The 18684-nt window shown below is 31.2% G+C and overlaps 1 protein-coding gene across 4 annotated transcripts in view; it reads left to right on the forward strand.

The window, feature by feature from the left end:
- Window positions 1-14870, forward strand: part of LOC114331808 (guanine nucleotide-binding protein subunit gamma-e) — a 53002-nt gene extending 38132 nt beyond the window's left edge. For all 4 annotated transcript variants that reach the window (XM_050659752.1, XM_050659753.1, XM_050659750.1 and 1 more), the window contains exon 3: window positions 12382-14870. In XM_050659752.1, the coding sequence (XP_050515709.1) occupies window positions 12382-12487 (106 nt within the window). In that variant the 3' untranslated portion in view covers window positions 12488-14870. The remainder of the gene's footprint in view (window positions 1-12381) is intronic.
- The last annotated feature ends 3814 nt before the right edge of the window (window positions 14871-18684 follow it).

An 18684-nucleotide genomic window follows, 5' to 3' on the forward strand; every position in this document is an offset into this window, starting at 1 on the left:
TTGAGTCATTTGCATTTCAAGGCAGAGCCGGATTTAAGGCAGTGGGAGCCCCTGGGCAGAATTGGTGGGGGGCCCTACCTCCAACTACAGGGTTTTCCCTTTCAGAAATATATATTTTTAAATATGTAATAAAAGATACAAGAGCTGTATCTTGTTACAGTAGAATATTAAAAAAAAAACATAGGTACTAAAATGTATCGAAATTTTTTAATTGAAAATTCCTTGTCGGTTATAGTTAAGTCGGTCATAGTTGCTTTAAGACATTTTAAATGCTCTTGGCCCTTCATAGACCGAAGTTGATTTTTAATTAACTTAAATTTTGAGAATGATCTCTCTCCACTGCAATTAATTAGCATCAGAACTAAATATATAATCGAAGTGTCACCACAATGTTTGGAAACGCCTCATTCACATTCTTTTCTTTTAGCAGTCGATACATTTTTGAAGGTCTTTACTTTATATTTGATGAGCTGATTTCCGAAATGAATTGAAAAATTCTACAAATTGTACCAGTTCAACACCTAGGTTCTCATCTAAATCATTGCTATAAACTCTAAATGTAGCTAAACTTCAGTAAGTGAGCTTCAATTTCATTGGGAGTTAAATTTTCCAAATAATGTAAAAATTTAAAATTGGAATGAATGGATTCATATGCAAAAACTTCTGACTTAAAGAGGAAATGAAGTGATCTATAATAGCGATAAAATTATTGTGCCCTAAATTTCTCAGATGTTGTCATTTTAGTCTCTGAAATATTCCTTAAAAGAATATAAATTCTTTAAGTGATCTAAGTGCTGCCACTCCAGAGTTAAGGTCAATAATTGGATCTTGGAGAATTCGACTTGTGCTGTTGTCCTCTCTAAAAAGATTTCATTCCAAAATATTGCAAATATTCCTGTTTCCAGTAAACACATTCGATTATAATACAAACCATTTGCGTCGCTACGAGTTTCAAATTGTTGCCTATCATCTTCTGAAATTTTGGATAATGCTCCTTTAACCTGATTATAACCTTTAACTAGTGCTTTTGTGGCGTCACTTCTAGATGACCATCTAGTAGTATTTACTCTTTTAGGAACCATAATATTTCTGCTACGGTCGGCGTTGCTCTCGCTTAAAAACGCAGCTTTTAAACATTAGATTAACAAGTTGTATCTCTATGTAGAGGAAGTGAAAAATACATATCGTTCATATAGTCCTTCCAAGAAATCAAAGAACATTCAGCTTCAGCTTTTGCAACTAAATTTAGAGAGTGGGCAGCACATGGAATCCACAACCAGAAGACCAAATTATTATGTTATCTAATTTTAGCCTGAACACCATTTTATTTTTCACTCATAACTGACACGCTGTCCTAGGACTATCTCCTGCAGTTTTTCAAATCACACCATCTTCTTGCAAGAATGTCATTAGAGAAATAAATAGGTATTATCTTCTACTTTATGACCGTGATTTGGCAAAATATGACAAACTTTTCAACATGAGTGAAACCTTCCATGTAACGAAATATCAAAGTTAATTTATTGACAAAAACTATTCTATATGAATAATGTGCTGATTTTATTAAGTTTGGGGCTTTGTGGGGGCCCCCGGAATGTGGGGGCCCCGGGCAGCTGCCCAGCCTGCCCCCCCTTAAATCCGGCCCTGTTTCAAGGGAGTCGTCATTAAAGCTTCAAAAATGAAGTACAAACGCGGCCCGCTTGCAACCGACGAAGAAGCATAAAATCCGTGCGACCCCAAATTGAAATATCAACTTCAAAACCCTACAGTTTTTTGTATCTTGGGAACCAACCAATAGATTTTAATGTTTTTTTAATTTGTATGTACTTTTAGCGTACTTTACAAGTATGGAGTTAGTTGATTCATAAATTATTTAATAAACAATTTAATTTGTTTAAACAAAAAAAAAAGTCAAAAAAATCTATTTTTTTACCGTGTTTTAGGTGCACAAATACCAAGTAATGTTATTCATATATTAATTAATAAAAAATTGTAATAAATATATATAATTTGTTTATAAAAAAAAAAAGAAAAATTTCAATAAAACTGCGACTTTTACTCTATAAATTTGCTTGGAGTGGCAGTAATTTGAATCTTGTAATTAATTGTTTAACAAAACATTTTTTTAATTCGTGTAAAAATATGTAAAAAAATTTTTATACGAATAATATCAAGAAAGTTATTCAAAAAGTTTATAAGGAAAAATTGACGATAATTTTGCATAATTATTTATTACTAATAAATGCATTTTTATTCACTTTTTTAAACCAATTTGAGAAAGTTTAGCTCATGCTCTTTTATTTGACACCTGTAGAATGGTTATAACATCTTTTTTTTTCTGACATGTTACCTACTGCAGAAAAAGCTCTCTGGTATAAACAATTTTAATGAAATTTAAGCAATTGAATGAATCACTTTAAAATTTTTGTCACATATTAAGCACCAAAGAACCCTCATTTGGCAATAATTTCAAAGCTGTACACTAATTTGTACAATAGTTATTGCGAAATTAATTTTTTTGCAATTTAGATTTGATATATGGGAACACTGGAACAGGGGAAGTTTTAATTCTGGAAGAGGTTAAAAATTTGGAACGGTCAGACCACGAAAACAGCACATGTATTTTGTTCGACAGAACAGACTTAAATTCTCCGAACAGAGACTAAACTGTCTTTCAAAAATCAGACTGGTATTTATTACCAAATGGGAGTTCTAATGAGTGGAACATGTAGAATATGTCAAATGACAGGAATTATGACAGGTGATAAATAGCAGTCTGATTTTTGCATGAGAGTTTAATCTCTGTTCGGAGAGTTTAAGTCTATTATGTCGGACAAAATAAATGTGTCGTTTTCGTGGTCTGACCGTTCCAAATTTTTAACCTGTTCCACAAATAAAACTGCCCCTGTTCCAGTGTTCCCATATATCAAAGTTTATTCGACTAGACACCCTTAAGGTATTAACAAATTTTCAGCTTGCTATTAATCAACTTCTTTTTCATACGCGGGATCCAGACCTAGCAATTATATTAACAATAAATGAGTATACCAACCTTTATAATATGCCATTTTAAATATTTTTCCATGCTCTCAAAGATTTTTGTACTAAAAAACCATAAGTTTCACTGTTTTCCATTGATTTGAAAAAAAAAACAGGAAAAAAGGCGGTTTTTTGACACTAAACTAAATTCTTTATAAATAAAAACGGCCGCTAGATGCTACGCAGGAAATAGTTACAATTTGTTCTTATAATATACAGTAGCGGATCCAGGGGTGGGGCACGTGCCCCCCCCCCCCAGACGGATCAAAAATACACTAGATAGAATAGATTTTATCGGGGTTCATTCCAGACTCCTTGAGTTTGTACCCTATGTGCCCCCCCCCCTAATCGATTTTCTGGATCCGCCCCTGATAATATATGTATTATCTGTTGAAAAACGCTTCAGTACCCAGGCCTAGATACCTACATAAATGACGCTTCTAACCAATATCTAGAAAAATTATTTTTTATGTTAAGTACATGTTAATGTTAAGTAAAGTTGTTTTAATTTTCCACACACCATTTCTAAGAAAATAATGTCTTTTTCTAATATTTATAACGAACTTTGATTGATATAAATCCAAAAGCTTAAACTATCAGCAAAGAAGAGTTTCATTCACTTCAAGTTTTCCACATTTTTCATCCTCTGCCTTTAAAGTTCGACTTCGTCAATCACAACACTCCGATTGAATCGAATCAGCGAAGTCCAGTCCTGTCTATTTGATATATAGCCATAGCCATAGGAGGGATATGTTCTGGCTATGGCTATTGAAACTCGAACCACATCCCAGCCGAGACGTCAAAGAAACATTATACTGCATTAGGGAGATTAAAATTGCAGGGAAAAGCGGGGCGAGACGTTGAAAATCGGGGTTGGTGGAAATTGTACGTAACTAGGACGACATGAACATGTTTTCCGTGGGGAAAATAACATTAAAGACACAATATAGGCCATTAGTTTTATAGATAGGGTTGTGTATACCGAGTTATATGTGTGCAAAATATTTTGTCTGAATGTTTTGAGATTCTTTTCAATATATATGGGACGTAAACCATCTAATTCTTCTTCTTCTTAATGCGCCTATCCGTGGAGCTAGGACCAAGCATCCGCTTGGCTTGCATTTTTAGAAGCCACCGAGGTGTAACCTCGAGGTTTTTAATTAAATATTATAGTTTATGAAGTTTTTTTTATATAAACATTTATTAACAATCAGAATTACACATTCTATAAGTAGTCCAGAGAAATAAGATTTTTCTCGTGACACATCCCCCTCCAGGCTGAAACCAAATTTTTTGAGTAGTATTAGTATGGACATCTATATTAATAATCTATATGTTTCCTGCATCCGATTTTGATGATATACATAGTTCTAAACAAATGAGGATCAAAAAACGGTAAATTTTAGCTTTTTCGTCTATTACCAAAATGTTAAGCATTTTAAACAAATTTTAGAGTAAGAAACTCATACATCCTATAAAAAAACTCCAATATAGCGTTCGCTGGATATATCTATCCTTATTTGTTGCTTAGAAAATTGCAAAATAAGTAATACATTTTGAGTTTGTATAAATATTCATAACTTATGTAAAAATTAACTTAGAACCTTCTTATTACACGGAATGCTGAAACTTCTGGTGCTTAAATCATACCCTAAATTTCAAAGCAATTGGTAAAATAGTTTAAAAGTTATTTAATTTGTTTATAATTTTTTTTGCAACACTGTAAGTCAGAAAATTATGAGGTTACAGTAGTACTTGGGACAGTTTATGAAAGAAGAACATTTATACTATTAACTTAATAAAAAAAATAACAAAAAGTAATTTTAAACGGTGTAAAATTATTTTACAAAAGCATGTCGATTTTTTGCTTACTTATAAACAATTAGAATAACTTTTTAACCGTTACCCGTAGAAAAAATTATTTTTTCATAATATTTAAAAAGACTGAATTTTTATACACATTTAGAAAGAAAAACAATTGCCCTAGGACAATTAGGGACGAAGTTAGCCCCCTTTTTTAAACGCTTTTCTTTAGTTCAATAGTTTGCATCAAATCTCTAGACGTTAATTTGACTGCCTTTTCTTCAATGCAAATGAATGAAAATGTGCAGACATATGTATTCGCGGGAACAATACACGAATAGCCAATAAAAAATATTTTTTTATATTTATTTATTGTTTACATATAAAAAAAAACGATTTTAATCGAAAATGCTTAAATTCTCTTGTTTTTTACAATGTAGAAACTTGAAACTTTTACTGATTGTAGCTAATGATATGATCTATACATAATTTCACTTTTTACGTTAATTGTTTACGTTATATTTCATAAATAAACAATAAGATTTAAAATTTTGAACGCTCATATGTATATTTGTTTATACATAAATCGGCGTTTATTCGTGTCAAATTTCAATACGATACGAAACAAAACTTCAACCAAAATTCTAATTCAAAAAATTCGTATTTTTATCGTAGTCTTAGAAAAACAACCGATAGAGACGTTTTGTGCTACAATTAACATTAAAACTCGTTTTGGCGTATTAATTAAATGCTTTTCTTTAGTTTAATCATTTGGGTCAAATCTTTGGACGTTAATTTAACTGCAACTTTATACGTTTTGGACGGTTAACTTTTCTTCAATGCAAGTAAATAAACATTTGCAGACATATGCATTCGCGGGAACAATATACGAATAGTCAATAAAAACATTTATGTTTATTAATTGTTAAAATAAAAAACGATTTTAACGGAAAATGCTTAAATTCCGGAAACGGAAAATGTTTTTGTACAATGAAGAAACTTGAAACTTTTACAGATTGTAGCTAATTATATGAACTATACATAATTTCACTTTCTACGTTAATTTTTTACGTTATGCTTCATAGATAAACAATAAAGTTTCAAATTTTTTGCCGATTCCGACTACTTTTCATGTTTGTACATCATATTTATGTTTTACTAGCTGACCAGGTGAACTTCGTTGCACCTTAGATAATGTGTCATAATTAGATAATGTGTCATAATTTTAATTCTAGATCAATTGGTCGAACGCAATTGCTAGAGATCAATAACTCAAAATCAACTGCTCGATATAAAAATTGATCGAAATACAAATTGCTCGAATAAAAAAGAAAATTATATGTCCAAATATTTATCCACAATAATGCAAAATTTGTAGGTATATAAGAGATGTACATTTAATAGGACAAATTATGTGATATTCCACGTATATAATCACAGATATTAATTTGTGGTTCATAATATGTAATTGTTTATTAAACGCAATAACCTATCAACACTATCTCTATATCTTCTATGACCATTTTGAGGTTGTTTGCCACTTATGGATACTCGTTCTTAGAGGCATCTTTCAGTGCATCACAGCTTTTCGATTTCTTTCTAACGCATTAAGTTGGAAGTGACAGAAAAAATGGTACGTCCGTGATCACAGTTTATTATAACATTTATTCTAATTGTTGATAGATGGCGCTATAATCGAACAAAAAATGATTTACGAATTATATATACGACTATAATCTGTACAATTTATAAGACTATACAAATCAAAGAAAATACCATTTTATAAATGCAATAAACACAATTGATTTGTTTTTATACCAAATTGCAAATTAAAGGGTTAAACTGCAATACCCTTTTCATATTTGGCTGATTACGATTCTGACAACTGTCACAATTAACTTAAATGTCAGATTATAATAAATGTTATAAATGTGTATTACCACGGACTTACCTTTTTTGCGGTCACTTGTGACATACTGAAAAATGCCTCTGAGAAGGACCACACTGTTCAATTTTTAGTTCATTTAAACTTTGTTCTTGTTCTAGAGCGGAAATAAATTTCTGCCGTTATTTTTCTTATATTTCCAAAGCTCAAACATATTTAAGATTTATAATAAAGATGTTTTCAGCATAAATTAATATACGATTATATACGTGGAATATCATATAATTTGTTCTATTATACTATCTTTCCTATGTCTATATTTTGTACTATTGTGAATAAATATTTTAGATATACAATTTTCTTTGTTATTCGAGCAATTGACTTTGAGTAAATGTGGCCTTTTGGCAGTTGCTTTTCTCTGTAATAATTGTATAAACTCTAAAAAATGTAGGTGTTCTACAAAATATTTTATAGAAAAATTTTTTGATCAACAATATCCTTTGATTTTATGCTTCTGTATTTTGGTAAAATTTTAAAAGCATTAAAAAGAGTAAACTGACGGACGGACCTGTTGAGACAAAGAGCGAAGTGTTCTTGCGCTAGTTTTTTGGGGAAAAAATTATTATTGTAGCAGAGATACACACCTTCGCCAAAATTTTGATTATTGTCCAGAGATGCGCCTCCATCAAAAGCATCTGTCAAAATTTTGATTATTATACCAGAGACATGGTCCTTCGGCAAAATTTTGAAATATTTTTTGTACATTAAAAATAGTAAAAAAAAATTAAAAACTTCATAATTTCACGGATGTTAGTACAATTTTCGCTCGTTCTTCTCGTGTGCTTAATGTCGTCTCTCGTGTTGTCCTACGGGTTCGTTTTGTTATCTCGGAAACTAATTGAGCTAGAGAGACGATTTATATACCGTTGGATAGCGAAGGGAGTCCAACTGCCAAATTTCATAAAAATCGGTCAAGTAGTTTCGGAGGAGTATGGCAACAAACACTGAGAAAGAGAATTTTATATATATAGATGTTAAATATTTAAATGGCTATTAAAAAATAACGGTTGAAGATAAAAAAGTGAAAATTTAGGATTGTATGTATATTTTGGTTCTACATCGTATAAAATTAAGAAAAAAAAATTTGGCCAAAAAAATTTTAAAAAATTTCGGGGGGGCAAGCCCCCTTTTCACTTAGGTAGACCGTACCACTTCAGAAACCATCCCGGGTTTATGCACAACAATTTGATTAAGGTCATCATACGATCAAATGCATAGTTTGCGAGTCTATACGGAACATACATACATACATACAAACATTCATTTTTATTTATATAGATACATATTTTAATAAACATTTAATATTTGAAAGGTGTAAGACTAAAAAGTAAAAATTAAAAAAATATGAAAAAAATTTTTTTAAGAAACGCTTTTCTTTAGTTACGAGTGACCAAAATTAAAAATATTATAAAAAATCAACTAAAAAGCAAAAAATAAAAAAAATTGAAAAAATCTAACACATTCGTTAAAGAAAAGCGTTGGGCGAAAACCGTTTATTCGATGAAGACGCTCCCCACACTTTTCTTTAACGAATGTGTTAGATTTTTTCATTTTTTTTATTTTTTGCTTTTTAGTTGATTTTTTATAATATTTTTAATTTTAGTCACTCGTAAATAAAGAAAAGCGTTTCTTAAAAAATTTTTTTCATATTTTTTTATTTAATTCACATGTTCTTACAAAATAATTTTGCAATATTTAGAATTATTGTTTGTCATTTTTTTTATTAAATTAATAGTGTAAATCTTCTTCTTTCATAAACTATCCAAAGTATTACTGTAACTTCATCATTTTCTGACTTACAGTGTTGCAAAAAAAATGAATTTGGGATAAACAAATTAAATAACTTTTAAACTCTTTTACCAATTGATTTAAAATTTAGGGTATGATTTAAGCACCAGAAGTCTCAGAATTCCGTGTAATAAGCAGGTTCTAAGTTAATTTTTACATAAGTTATGAAAATTTATAAAAACTCAAAATTTATGACTTATTTTGCAATTTTCTAAGCAACCAATAAGGATAGACATATTCAGCGAACGCCATATTGAAGTTTTTTATACAATTTATGAGTTTCTTACTCTCAAATTTGTTTAAAATGCTTAACATTTTGGTAATAGACGAAAAAGCGAAAATTTACCGTTTTTTGATCCTCATTTGTTTATAACTATGTATATCATCAAAATCGGATGCAGGAAACATATAGGTTATTAATATAGATGTCCATACTACTCAAGAAATTTGGTTTCGGCCTGGAGGGGTTTGTGTCACCAACAGGATATTTTTTTCCATATTTCTCTGAACTAAAGTTACTTTGATAACAAGCACAATAACTTTACAGGTACAATATTATATACTATAATATTGTAGCCTAATATGGCGTTATGAGGTACATCACCCAGCAGTTTCACCTCAGTTTCAGCGAAGATCTATGGGCCATAATCTTCGCAATCTTCTGTTGTTTAGTGGCTGCAGTAGTGGTAATATTAATTGGTTGGATTGGCCTTTCAATTTCTCATGGTGTCTGTTGGCTCCATCTTGAATCACTGTGCTGACTAACGGGATGTTTAGGTCTCTATTAGTGATGTTGATTATAGTTACTTTCGAGAGTTCATTACAAATCGTTACCTCTGTATAAAGTAATCATTTAAAGTATTCGTTACTTTGATTACTTTTGTTACTTTTGTATTTGAGTACCGGTAATCATATCGAGAATAGCATTTCTCAGTACATATTTTGTATTAGTATTAGTAGGATACTTTAATTACTATGTGTGTGTGTGTGTGAAAAAATGGCTTGGATGCGAGTCCGTTAGCCACAGATTTTTATTTTATTTTTACCTCAATTTATTAGTTTTGTTATATTTATACGTATTTCACTTAAATGATTATATTTGTTTCTTTCAAGTAGTTTATGAGTAATTGAAATATTTCCATTTTATGACAGCTTAGTAGATATTCTATACTAATTGGAAAATGAACTTGTGTTTGTCGTAAATTGTAATATAATTGATTTATATATCTCTCGTTAATTTTTTAATTACTATGATTACTCTTGTATTTGAGTACCGGTAATCATATCGAGAATCGCATTTCTCAGTATTTCGTATAAGTATAAGATCCGATATAACGACCTTCGCCGATCTATTTAATGGATAGAAATTAAATTATATGTAATTGTTCTGTCATTGCTGCTCCACAATATCAGTAATCTCGAGTAATCTGTTTGCATAAATTAAGTGCCAAAAACAAACCCTCGAAATTATAGATGACGTACCTTATCAGTAACCCTGGGCACCCAGGTGCTTCGGAGGTCGGTTCTGATTGCAAATTCGTGTTCAGTAACCCCAAATACCCCGAAATAAGAAAATCTGGCCTTAATATACTGATTTTAACATGTTTATGCATTTTCCAATGCGTTTTATACACTTTAAAAAGTAATAATGCATTTCCACCTATTTTTTTATTGTAGATTTTTTTCCAGACGTCATCCTAGTCCTAAATTCAATGCAAAAAGTTGCAAGTCTCTATGTACCTACTATATTTAGAAATAGATTTATTTATGTGTTTTTAGTGTTAAATGCCCTCTGGTCTAATAAAAACAATGCCATATCTACATGTAAAATTAACGTTGATGATCATAGTCTAGAAATATTATCATTTCTACATATTTTCCAGTCAATCTAAGCAATTTTTTTCTAGGCCTGATAAGAATAGTGTGTATTTATTATTAAAATATAATGTTTTGCATTTTTATTTTCAAAAGAACTAACATCTGTAAAATTCTGTGAATTATCTACCTCGACAAATCGTATAGACATCTGTTTCTGGATGCATGCTTTGTTTAATGATATACCTCCCTCTGTTTCAGCTACTTCTCAGCGCCCTGTAATCCTGTAAAACTCTTCATAGCCTTCGCCCTTCATAGATAAAATTTTAGTTAACTGTACCTGATACCGAACACTCGTGGAATACCGATATACGATTGGTACGAAGTAAAGAAGTAAAGAAGTAATCATAGAAATCAAAGTGATCAAAGTAACGATTTACCTCCCTGTATAGTAATCGTTACTTTCGGTATTCGTAAGTAACGAGTACTTTGTAACGAATAGTTACTTTTTCAACATCACTAGTCTCTATGAAGTGTTTGGTTGGAAATGTACCACGGGGAATTTGCGATGGTGCGCAGAATTTTTGATTGGTTCTTTGGATTATTTTTGTATTTGATTTGCTGGCACAACTCCATAGTTCGATTCCGTACGTCCATATAGGTCTGATGACTGCTTTATAAATGAGCAGTTTGATCTCAATTGAGAGTCGAGATTTTCGACCTATAAGCCAAATGTGTTGTTTCCAGTTTAATTTAAATCCAGATGAAGCCCCAGGTATTTGATGATATTCTGTTGGGCTATGTTGATTTGATTAAGGCTAATATTTGGGCATTGGACTTTCCTCAGTGTGAAAGTTATATGTGTTGACTTAGTTTCATTAGCTTTTATCTTCCATTTCTTTAAACACTGTCCGATTTGATCTAGGTGTTCCTGAAGTTTTAATACTGCAGCTGTTAGATCCTCTTCAGTTGCAAATATTGCTGTGTCATCAGCAAAAGTTCCAATGGTGGTTTATAGAGAGGTTGGTAAATCAGATGTGTACAGTACCTACATAAAGAAGTGGACCCAGTATACTACCTTATTGTGGGACTCCTGTCTGAATTTGGTTACGGTTTGATAGTTTATCGTCCACTTTAATTTCAAATTCTCTTTGATTTAGATATGATTTTAATAAGTCAAAATATTTGTTGGGTAGAGATTTTTTGATTTTATAAAGTAATCCTGGGTGCCATACCTTATCAAATGCCTGGCTGATGTCCAGAAAGGCTGCTGTGCTATATTATTTATTGTCCAAGGCTCTATTAATTACATTTGATATGCGATGGCATTATTGCACTGTAGAATGAGCTTGTCGGAATCCAAATTGGTGTTCTGGGATCCAATTTTGAAATTCTGGGTCGCTTATAATTCTTTTAAGTAACAGAAAATGGTCCCAATAAAGTTTTAATTTAATATTATTTTATATTTTATTAAGTTGAAAACTTTGACCAATTATGTTAATGTTTATATTACTGAATTAACTTTTAAATGAGCTAGCACACGACCCCTATTCTCATTTAAAAAATAATCGATTACGTCATCACGCTCAGATGGATGATGTCATTAATATGATTTCTATGTATGCCAAAAATCAAAATTTAAGAATAAAAATCGAACTGTTTTGGAATTTTTCCTTAAAGTCGCCGGAAAACGAAGTAACGAATATATTCCTTTCATTTGCACCATACTCCATACGGTATACGTACATAAATAGGTTATTTCTAGAAAAATCGGGAATGATCCGCTCATCTCTGGTCGTCGCATGGTCTGGCTACTTCTCGTACTTCGGCTGTTCGTTGGCGGAACTTTCTATACTATGCCGAGTTGGAACAGTTATTTGAGGTCGTTCCAAATTAACTCTTTGGATACAATAGTTCTTAGATAATTTGTAGTATTTTTAAGCATGTATATAAAATAATAGCAAAGTACTAATAGTTTTTTTTTGTTGTAGAATGCGGGAGTATGTCGAAGAAAACGAAAAGAACGACCCTCTCATCCACGCCCCCGACAAAAAGAATAACCCTTGGGCGGAGAAAGGAAAGTGCGTCATCATGTAGAATCAACAGCTGATCTTCGGCTTCCTAGTTATTATTTTCCCCTTTCTGATAATGATTTTGCCCAACATTAACAGTTTGTTGCTTAATCCGATAGTCCTTTATTAGTTTCGAATCCGGATCCGAATCCGAATCCTAGAAGAATATGCTCCAGCGGCGTAGCAGTCCATTCTGACAGTGCATCCAAAACAAAAACCCTAAAAGATTTTCCAAGAATGCCATTGTTATGTAGTTTAACTATAACCAGTTTGAAATTTTTAACTATTTTTTATTACACGTAGTCTAAGGAGTGGAATTTTTATTTCCAGTCGTATAAGCCGGTCAAAAACCTCGTGGAGGATAGATTACTCACCTCATCTTCTATCCAATACGCCCAGGAGCTTTGCTGGGGAGGAACAAACAACAAATTAAATATATTATATACTGAGTGTATCTAGCTTGATATTAGCTTTGTTGGCAAGTGTAATCTAAGGTGACCCAGCTGTAACCCAGCAATTATTAAAAATTTTATTACTTTTAAGATACTCACTTATATATATGCTATGTGTGTATTTGTAGGGTAGTTATTCAAGATTTTGTTCCTCCCCCAACGAAACAAGCAAAAATCCTTTCTTTTGGTCGTTTTATACCTAAACAAGTAAAGATTCCGCTCTAAAATATAACATATTTTAAATAATGCTTGTTTGTGTACTTTTATTACTATCATAGCTGTAGAAATATTTATTGTATGATATTGCAAAAGTATCTTATTTATCCCTTTTGAAATACAAGACGAATAGTTAGTTCATTATGACAAAATGACAATTTACATTAACACTGTTATTGCTTATACTCCTAAACTGTTAATACTACCAGCTATTTCTTAGTTTTTCAGCTCATTGATAGATGGCGCTCAATAGAGCTATTCATCGCAGGTATTTTTCAGGTACACTCGACATATGACGTACAATAATATATACGTCATACGTCATTGTCATACGTCATCCAGCGATGAATAGTCCTACTGTCTTAACAAATGTCAAACATTAATTTCTATGTTATATCACTATGAGTGAATCTAGTCAAAATAAAATAATTAATAATAAGATTATAGTTATATATGATTTTGGTTGGTAAAATAAGAAGACATTGTTGTAACTTTATTTTAACTAGCGCCATCTAGTAGTGAGTGGGAAAAGTATTGTTAAAGGGACCGGAAACAAAAATTTCTTATTTTTTTAAAAGATACTCCAAACAAACTGCATCTAAATTTTACCATCATGAGTACCTTTTAAGAAACTGCGAAATTTTTATTTTTATCAGTATAAGTGAGATAATTTAAACGTGTATTTGTTATTTCTCTACATTTCTGTATGTGTTGCATTATAATATTAAACTACTCATTCATTATCGGAATGTTTTTATATATGATAAAATTTGTTTTTTTCGATCAGTGAATGTTACAAAACTTGGTAAGATTCATTGATTTCTCGTTTAATGTCGTACCCTGCTTCTGAAAAAGCTTTAATTTTTATAAAATTCGAACGAGGATGCCTTTTGAACAGTATTCTCCACCATCGTCCGCTTGTTGGTTCGGAAAGCATCCTGTACTTTACAGTAGCGCCTGAAGCAGGGTAATATTTAAGCCCTACCAAATACTTTAGTACCTTTTTTAAATGACGGTACATTTGCCTCCCAATCGAGGCCATTACAGGTTTTTATATACATGGTAGAATTCTAAACAGACATTAAGCTTTAGCCTAGTCACAAGTCAAATTTCAAAAGCTGTGCAAATTACTTTCAAAAAATCGTATGTACCAATTGACACTTCCGCCGAAAACAGCGTAACTCCAGAGGAAGACTACCTCGACCGGCTGTCCACTGGTTGGTGGGCGCTATCTTAAGGAATAAGGTGTCGTCCACTTGTCATCTTGACAGCAAACGCTGAGACATTGATATTTGATTGGGCTTGACAGCCTAAAGCTTTTTACTAGTTTTTAAGGCATTGTAAAGTTATAGTAGCGTTAGTCAATGCATGCTTTGATTTTAACAATAACTTATTATAATTCAAGTTTTTGCAGTAGGTTAAGTGTTCTTTAGACTAGAAGTAAGTTGAACATAACATGTATGTACCAAGCACCAGACTATGACGACAAACAATTCAACGGCAATCGATATATAACGATTATACCGATCATATCGATTATAATCGATATAATCGATTATACCTTACCGATAAAGACAATTTTCTTTTTATTTTGAGGATATTTTCCACGGCTTTTGAAGGGTGACCAGATATTTATTACTAGCTGTAAACAATATGAGTATTCAATTAAAATATACTATACCTATAAGCTGAAAAATGTACCAGTTGATAATAAAATTATATTATACCTTCTTGATCATACATAGTCTTTTTCTTACCTGTGTTTTTTCATCTATTTTCTCGTACTAAACCTAACAGCACTTACCCACATAACAATTTCATGTTCTTAGTAGATTCATAGAACATACTTTTCAGAAAAAGTATATGCTGAGAATATGCGTAATTAATTACCATTACGAATGTGCAGAGCAGATGCTGAGTATATACTACAGTACAGTACTTAAACGTTCTATTTATATACTTAGAATGTACTACCGCACTTCTTTTCAGTATATACCAAGAATATACTTTTTAGAATATTCCAAGGGAGTGCTATAAACCTTCTATTTATATACTTAGAATATACTACTGCACATATTTTTAGTATGTGGGAAGAATATACTTTTAAGATTATTCAAAGCAAGTGCTATATTGCTCAGAAGTATGTTTTCAGCATCACCTAATCGCATCCTAGGTTCTACCAACTATCATATTTACATATTCAAATTGCATACGAGAATGTAATTAGTACATTTTACAATATTACTTAAAAAGTAAGTATGCTTCTTTTCATGAGCATTTTTCAGTGCGTCACAAATGATAGAAAAAAAGGTAAGTCCGTGATAATATACATTTTAGTGACGTGACATTTTAGTTAATTAAATCTGACGGTTGTTACATTTTATTTTCAATTTGGCATAACACTTACTTAACACACACACTACACAAGACACTAGGTAACTAACTGTTCAAAATTACCGTACCTACCATGCCAATGGCCATTAGTTGTCGAAGCATTAGCTAAATAAAAAAAAAATAAAAAATAAATTGTGTTTATTGCATTTATAAAATGGTATTTTCTTTGATTTGTATAGTCTTATAAATGGTACAGATTATATTCGTACATATATTATACCGGGTGTCCAATTATATTTTCCCCCATTTTAACTGCCTATAACTTCTAAACGGCTCAAGAAATATGCGGTTTTTGCTGAAATGTTTTATTTTAGTAAAAGTTTTGTCTGAATGGATTGAATTTTTTATATCGCTTTTAAATACGAAAATAAAAATGGCCGATTTTTGAAAAAAACGCTGTTGACTTTTTTTTAATGGAACACCCAGTATGATTTTTTGTAAATTGAAAAAAAGGTCATTCACCTATCTAGCGATATAAACTTTTTCAAAATCGGTTGTCAAATCACTGAGTAATTAATTTTTAAAATGAGAGGTGCAACGTGGATATCACATACCTAAATAACATAACTAAGCGAATTGATGTGATTTCCACATTGCATCTCTCATTTTAAAAATTGATTGCTCAGTCATTTGACAACCGATTTTAAAAATTTTTATATCGCTGGATAGGTAAATGATCGTTTTTTCACGTTTTTAGGCAAATGACCATTTTTTATATCGCCTTTAAATAAAAAATGGCGGATTAAAAAAAACAAACGTTGTTAACTTTTTTTATTAAAACACCCAGTATACTTTTTTGTAACTTGAAAAAAACGATCATTTCGATATAAAAAATTTTAAAATCGGTTGTCAAACTGAGCAATTAATTTTTAAAATGAGAGATGCAATGTGGAACATATTATCAATTTGCTTCGTTATGGTATTTAGGTATGTGATATCCACGTTGCACCTCTCAATTTAAAAATTAATTACTCAGTGATTTGACAACCGATTTTAAAAAACTTTATATCACTGGATAGGTGAATGACATTTCTTTCAGCTTACAAAAAAATATACTGGGTGTTCCATTAAAAAAAAGTCAACAACGTTTTTTTCAAAAATCCGCAATTTTTATTTTCGTATTTGAATGCGATATAAAAAATTCAATCCATTCAGACACAACTTTTACTAAAATAAAACATTTCAGCGAAAACCGCATATTTCTATCTTGAGCCGTTTAGAAGTTATAAGCAGTTAAAATGGGGGAAAATATAAGTGGACACCCGGTGTAATTCGGAAATAATTTTTTTTCGATTATAGCGCCATCTATTGACAACTAGAATAAATGTTATAAATGTCACCGACGAAATGTAATCACCGACGTGCGTTTTTTCTGTCACATGCAATTTAATGCGTTAGAAAGAAATCGAAAAACTGTGACGCACTGAAAGATCCTCATGAGAAAAAGCATAGGTACATATAAATTTTAGTTATTTGTATAAATATTATTATATAGGTAAGTATATAATATATACTTACTTAAATTATATTTAGGTAGTATGTGCATATCAAAATAAACCTGCTGAATTTATAAATATAATACCTAAATATAAATATTATATAATATTTAGTGAAACTAAACTATAATTAAAATTTATCTATTTTGTACTTATGGGCCATTCCACGAACATACGCCTGTTTTGGATTACTTCGACAACGAATATTTTACTGTGCAACATAAGAAGTACGAAAGTAATTGGCGCTAATAATTATTCCAATAAACAACAATGTAATTTGCAATTTACTTTCGTTCTTCTTATTTTTTACAGTAAAATATTCGTTGTCGAAGTAATCCAAAACAGGCGTATGTTCGTGGAATAGGGTATACCTCCTATTTAAGTAATATTGAGTTACCAAAATGAATTTAATATTTTCAAGCACCACAAACAAAATAAAGATATTATGTATGTTCCTAGTCCTAGTTCCTAGTATACTTTGTCGTTAGTCTTCCCCCCAACAGCATCAAGCATAGATTACATACAAATACAAATAATGCCTATGCACTCTGCCCTGTGCCTGTTTAATGTTTGTGTTTTCATTTTCATAAAACCTTTGTTAATTCCTACGCAGGTAGAATTAGAAGGGTCATTTCCGTTTGCATTATTCCGATCTTTTACGATCTGGTGATGGTGTATTCTTTCCAAACTTAAAATTCCAACTATGTAAAAATACTCATGGTAAAATCAAAACGAAAACGATTTTTTTTTCTTTAATACAAATTAATTTTTAAACTTTTTTACCATACCTACAATTAAACCAATGTTGAGAAATGAATTCGTCTGGGATACCTACGTACATACATAAATTTTATTAATTATTATAAAAATAATAAGTTGATAATCTATAAGGCTAACATTATTCTTCCTATACATACATATTTTTTTAAGATATTTTAAAAGTACATACGTACAAGTATGTGTTAAGCACATACTTTTAAAGTATATTCGATGAAGGTATATTTCAAGAATTTACTTTTACGAATATTCTTTAAAGTATATGCAAAGAACATGAAATTTAGAATGTTTTTATGGTACATGCTACGCTTGTACTACGCATGTACTAAAAAGAATATACTCTGTCGAATGTTGGTAGTATATGCAAAGAACATGATGCAAACATCACTGTTATGTGGGTAGGTACATATCTAAGCGCTTGTTCACAATGGACGTAACCATAAGATGAACGTAAACCGTTATCATTTCGTAAACCGTAATTTGTACATAATTTTATGCAGCGTTCACAATAGACTTAAATTTTACGTAAAGAGAGTTCTCGATATAAATTAAAACTATTTATATCACAGTATGGTTAGAACGCCCTCTAACGAGGAATAAGTGAAATGAATTTCGACTCGATTCAAGTTCTCTGTTTAACCCAGGTATGACAATACCAAAAGGCACCGTTAGGAAAATATTCCAATTTACAGTTCAGAGAACCTGTATGAAACGAGTCTGTGCACTCTAATACAGAGTATGGCATTAGTAAAATAAGAAAATCTACGGTTTCGTTTTGATTTAAATCTGTCTCCCTCCATCCTCTGATAGTACTATTTCTAGGTCTACCTGTTGTCAAGGAGGCTCTGAGGAAGACAGCTCCATCGGAGGATGGAGGGAGACAGATT

Source organism: Diabrotica virgifera, chromosome 8 (genome assembly GCF_917563875.1).
Source record: "Diabrotica virgifera virgifera chromosome 8, PGI_DIABVI_V3a".
In the NCBI taxonomy this organism is placed as follows: domain Eukaryota; kingdom Metazoa; phylum Arthropoda; class Insecta; order Coleoptera; family Chrysomelidae; genus Diabrotica; species Diabrotica virgifera.